The sequence below is a fragment of the Apteryx rowi genome, unplaced genomic scaffold (assembly GCF_003343035.1).
Source record: "Apteryx rowi isolate R43461 unplaced genomic scaffold, aptRow1 scaffold_589, whole genome shotgun sequence".
NCBI lineage: Eukaryota > Metazoa > Chordata > Aves > Apterygiformes > Apterygidae > Apteryx > Apteryx rowi.
Window position 1 is genome coordinate 233,810 of NW_020450859.1, and position 5,236 is coordinate 239,045.

Below are 5,236 nucleotides of genomic sequence, written 5' to 3' on the forward strand. Positions count from 1 at the left end.
CCTGGATGCAATCCTGTGCAATGTGCTCTAGGTGACCCTGCTTGAGCAGGGGGGTTGGACTAGATGATCTCCAGAGGTCCCTTCCAACCTCAGCGATTCTGTGATTCTGTGATTCTGTGTGACACGCAGACTGATAAGAGGAAGGGCAACAGGACTATCACGCACTGAATTTTGGAATCGAGGCCAAATTATATAGCTTTTGAGCTAATGCATGTAACTTTAGAGACTTGAGGTTGGTAAACTTTTGAATGGCTGAATTTCTAATCATAACATAGGAGACAGTGTTAATCTGATATGAAAAGGAGCACTTAAGAGAAGAACTCAATATATACAGAATGAGGATGAAAATCAGCCCAGATTTGTTGTATTTATTGCACCTCAAATTAATTTTGACATTTTTCATGCATGCCACTTTAACTACAAAATCAAAAATACCAAAGAAAGTTTTATGAGAGTAACCCAAAATAATGGAATTATTAGGGATTAAGGTTGAGCTTCACTGAGTTTTGTTGAAACCCAAAGTTTAACTCAAGGGGATTTTTCAATTAATTTTCCCGTTTGCCATGACATTTCTAAGCAAAACTGCAAGGTATATCCCAGTAGTAGCTGTACAATTTAGTTTTCTGCAGAAAATGTTCTAATCACATTAACATATGCTGTGTGACAGATTGTGTTGTCTCCAGAGAAGTTTAAAAGATACGTTCAGGTAGATTCTCTGTCATGCTGCTTCACATGCCTCTTTCTTTTTAAGGGGAATATTTAAAACCTTAAAGAAAGACAGGAAGACATGACACTTCAATGTCATATCTCAGTATCACAGTCCACATTGTTAGGGGAAGGGTAAATTAATTGTTCAGTTAGCTCATAGTCTAAAATCTACCACTGATACCTTATGCATTTCATTTCACTATATATTCAATCACATGTTAACAACAGACAAAATACAAGAATCAATGTCATGCTAGATGCTTCATTTCCTCTTCATATATAATATCAATCACTAGGCATATTAATTATTTTTAGAATATAAAAAATAACCACACTTTTCTTAAAAATTTGCTGTCTCTCAGTTTCTGTGATCAGTTCTATATAGTTCTTTCTTACCTCTCTAAATGCTCTCTCACTGAGTTCCATTCTTTATCCTTTTTTCTCCCTCTATACTATTTTTAAACTATATTATTTATTTAATCCATAAATGCATATTAAACTGTCATATATATGCTGCCACTCTAAAAATATACCTCAGTAATCTGAAAGTTTCTTTTCTCCGAAATAAAAGGACTTTTCTGACACTTCCTTCTCAATAGCTAGTCATAATATAAAAATCAGCATGACCAGTATCTTCTAATCAGCTCTCCTCTCATTATCTTCATTCCCTTTTTATGCCGTAATTAGTATGAATAACATCTTCAGTTAAGCCTTCACTTCAGACTCTTCTACTGATACTAAGTCTAAATATCAATGATTATTTCCAACTATTCTCTAAATAAGGCCTTTCCTCGTCAACACAGCTACAGCATTCATCCTCTGTCACCTGGATAAATGTACACACATCCAAATGTCTGTTAGCTGTTAGCTGAATCATAAACTTTAGGGACTTGTTTGTTCTGTGGAAAGCATTAYGCTTGTCAGGGTCAAATCCACATCTAGAATTCTAGAAATTGCTACAATAAAAATAAATTAAAAGAAAAATGAACAATACACTTCCTAGTTCTTTGCTGCTAGATCCTAGATCCACATGTGTAGCACAAGATATTGGACTTATATAAAAAGCTATGTGGGGAAAAAAAGAGAAAATAAATTATTTACCTTTTCCATGGGTGACATCCACAGTCCATGTACAATTCAGTGAATTTGGATACAGTTCAGGATAACCAGGGGATAAAATTGTTCCACTAGGTCCTCTAACATCTCCACCACATAAAGCTAGAAACAACAAAACAAATATTAATACAATAATTAATATAAAACTTCTAGATGAAGGACAATATAAGAAAACTATCTGTTTAGAACTTATGGTCTACTTAAAAGTCAATTGGTCTAATGATTCAGCTATTCCATATATAAATACAGTCCATATTTACACAACATGAAAGGAAATATCATCAATTAATAGTTAACGTGCTTTTTTAGTAGGTACTAAGAAAATGAAAAGTGAGTTTACTCAGCTGTTTTTCACATTTTCTTATGAAAAGGTATATATATGTGTGTGTGTGTGTGTGTGTGTGTGTGCATGTGTATGTATACACACACATGTATATGCACATATATTTCCAGGCAGTTTAAGTGACCAGCAGAAAGGTAATGACAAAACTGTATTGTAATTTTTTTTTCCAAAGCAAAAAAAAGAAGTTTATAATGCCTTTAATTAACTAAAATGTTAGCAAAAGGCAGCAATGTCTTGGAGAGAATGATGAAAATATAGAGGAAAACGCACAGCTGTTCCTAGAACAACTACTGGTCTCCCATTTTCCTTTTCCTTTCTGCAAGGGCGAGTTCAGCTCCCACCAACTTAAGAACTGAATCCTTTAACTTCAGCGAGAACTGCCTTAGATCCAAGTTAGCATAAATCGTTTGACCCTGTGAAAATCACAAGTTAGCATGAAGCTGAAGGCAGACGGGAGGATAAGCAGCCAAGCAATATCATTTTAGCCAGCCTTAGTTGGAGAGTTAAAATGGCAGAGTGGACCTCACTACTGAATTACTGACTGAAATTATTAACCCAGGGAAGCATGATGCCCTTCAAAGTACATAATTATCAGATGTGCATCTCTAATTCAAGTGAGAATGACAGTTGCTAATATAAGTCATTCTACAGTATCACTAGTGACTTTGTAAAAATAAACAGTAATTGGGCAATATGAAAAAATAAATACAGCTTGAATTACAAAAATAAAATCATCGTATTACTGGCATAACTACCACCATGATTCTCCCCTTTTCCATTCACAGAGCTTTAAAAATTTCAAATTAATTCTGAAAGAGCAGTGAAGAGGTCCTTTCATCTTAGAATTATCTTTTATCAATAACAGTAACTAAAACTTAGTACCATGCAAAGTTATTACACCAAAATTTCAGAAGAACTGTATACATTATAAAATGAACAAGTATTTCTAAGTTCTTCCTTCCTTCAAAATTAAAAGCATTTATCCTTTTCATTTTTCTCAGGCCAATTATATGTGTTCCCAAAAATTATTTTGTAACAATATTCCAGGACACAAAAAGCAGTGAACTCTGCTACTGCTGCCAGGTTTCAGCCAAATAACATAGTTTTAGAAAAGCTGACTGCAGCTCTTGTTTTAGAGAGGTTGACGAGAAGCTCTTTCAAAGTATTTAACCTGAGGTCTCCCTTTTCAACCTCAGATAGTTAGTTTCTCAACCAGTGTCCTTTCAGAATTATTTTTATTGGTGTCAGCTGTAGTTTCTCTGAGTCTGCACGTTAATGTAAGCCACTATTCAATACTCCAGTTGTTAACAACATGGTTTTCTCTCTGGTAGWGGCTTTTGTAAAGCTGTTGAAAGGYAATTTGGGAGAAAGTGTAAATGATAGCCACTTTTCCAGCCTATACAAATATCAATCCCTCTTCCCCCCGTATAAGCCATTGCTCATGTGTGTGCTTCCAGTCACGGCAGCGAGGATAAGGGAGGGATAAGCTTCAACGGGGAACTTCCAAGAACTGTTTTCCCTGTTACTGTTACAAGCTGGAGGGGCAGCGTCTCTTGCTGAGAGAGGCTGCTCCAGCAGCACTGTCTCACGTGCCCCTACTCCTCCCTTAACGTCAGCAGCAGCCACAAACAGCACTCGGGATATTAAGACTCTCTCAATTTCCGACCTGTAGAAGTTCATTCAAAGCTCATTTGAGGACAAGCCAGACAGTGAATCAAGAGAAAATCCAGACTGTACTTTCTGCCTTACACTGTACCCCCACTGTATATTTGTTTGAAGTATGGTCATGGTGGACAGCTAATCCTGTCCTGGATGCCTCCATGTACGCGATCTGCTCTTCAGTCTCCTGCATTTGTCCAAGACCCAGGTCAGATAAGATGATGAGAAGAACAGGAGGCTTCTTACCTACGTGTGAACTCAACAGCTCTAAAATCTTACTCTAGCAAATAGCCCCACTAAAGGGATAACGGGAATAATAGGCTTATGAATAAGAATTATCAAGTTCTCTTGGTTCACTAAAATAATTCAAAATATACTATATACAACAAAACTGTGATAAATCATGACAGCAAATGACTACTGGCAGCTGCTAGATAGATGCATTAAATAATTTCCTGTGACCGCATATGATTTGGGTCTGTAGAGTCACTAAACATAAAATCTTTCTTTTTGAGCTGTGGAAGGAATGATGTGTGAATCCAAAGAGCTTGTCTGCAAAATATAGACTCCTGAACATAAGGGTTTTTCTGTTCTTTTGGGGTTTTTTTCCTTGTTTTTCTTCTTTTCTTCCTACAAGACATTTAGCTGTGTAAATTGTTACCAATCAGAGTCAAACTGTCAAAGAAACACAGGAGTTTTTCATGCATTTCACTAGCACTGCGGAATGTTTTCATAAAACTCATTAAATTCTCGGAATGAAGTTACTAGATTGCATGTCATCACTATCTTTAGGGTACTGAGTAATAAAAATTATATATTTAATTACGGATTTCTTATAAAGCAGAAATGAAACTCGGATATTGAATCACAGAATCACAGAATCACTGAGGTTGGAAGGGACCTCTGGAGATCATCTAGTCCAACCCCCCTGCTCAAGCAGGGTCACCTAGAGCACATTGCACAGGATTGCATCCAGGCGCATTTTGAATATCTCCAGAGAAGGAGASGCCACAACCTCTYGGGGCAACCTGTTCCAGTGCTCTGTCACCCTCACAGTGAARAAGTTTTTCCTCCTATTCGGATGGAACTGTCTGTGTTTCAGTTTGTGCCCRTTGCCTCRYGTCCTGTCGCTCAGCACCACTGAAAAGAGTCTGGCTCCATCCTCTCGACACCCTCCCTTAAGATATTTGTACACATTGATAAGATCCCCTCTCAGCCTTCTCTTCTCCAAGCTAAACAGGCCAAGCTCTCTCAGCCTTTCCTCATAAGAGAGATGCTCCAGTCCCCTAATCATCTTTGTAGCCCTATGCTGGACTTGCTCCAGTAGTGCCACATCCCTCTTGTGCTGGGGAGCCCAGAACTGGACACACTACTCCAGATGTGGCCTCAGCAGGGCTGAGTAGAGGGGGA

At 37.5% G+C, this 5,236-nt stretch overlaps 1 protein-coding gene across 1 annotated transcript in view; it reads right to left on the bottom strand.

Moving 5' to 3' along the window:
• LOC112974075 (CUB and sushi domain-containing protein 3) overlaps window positions 1–5,236 on the bottom strand; it is a gene marked incomplete at its 3' end in the record, with an annotated part of 516,764 nt that overhangs the window by 233,170 nt on the left and 278,358 nt on the right. Inside the window, exon 18 of the mRNA XM_026082659.1 lies at window positions 1,810–1,926. Coding sequence (XP_025938444.1) covers window positions 1,810–1,926 — 117 coding nt within the window. The remainder of the gene's footprint in view (window positions 1–1,809; window positions 1,927–5,236) is intronic.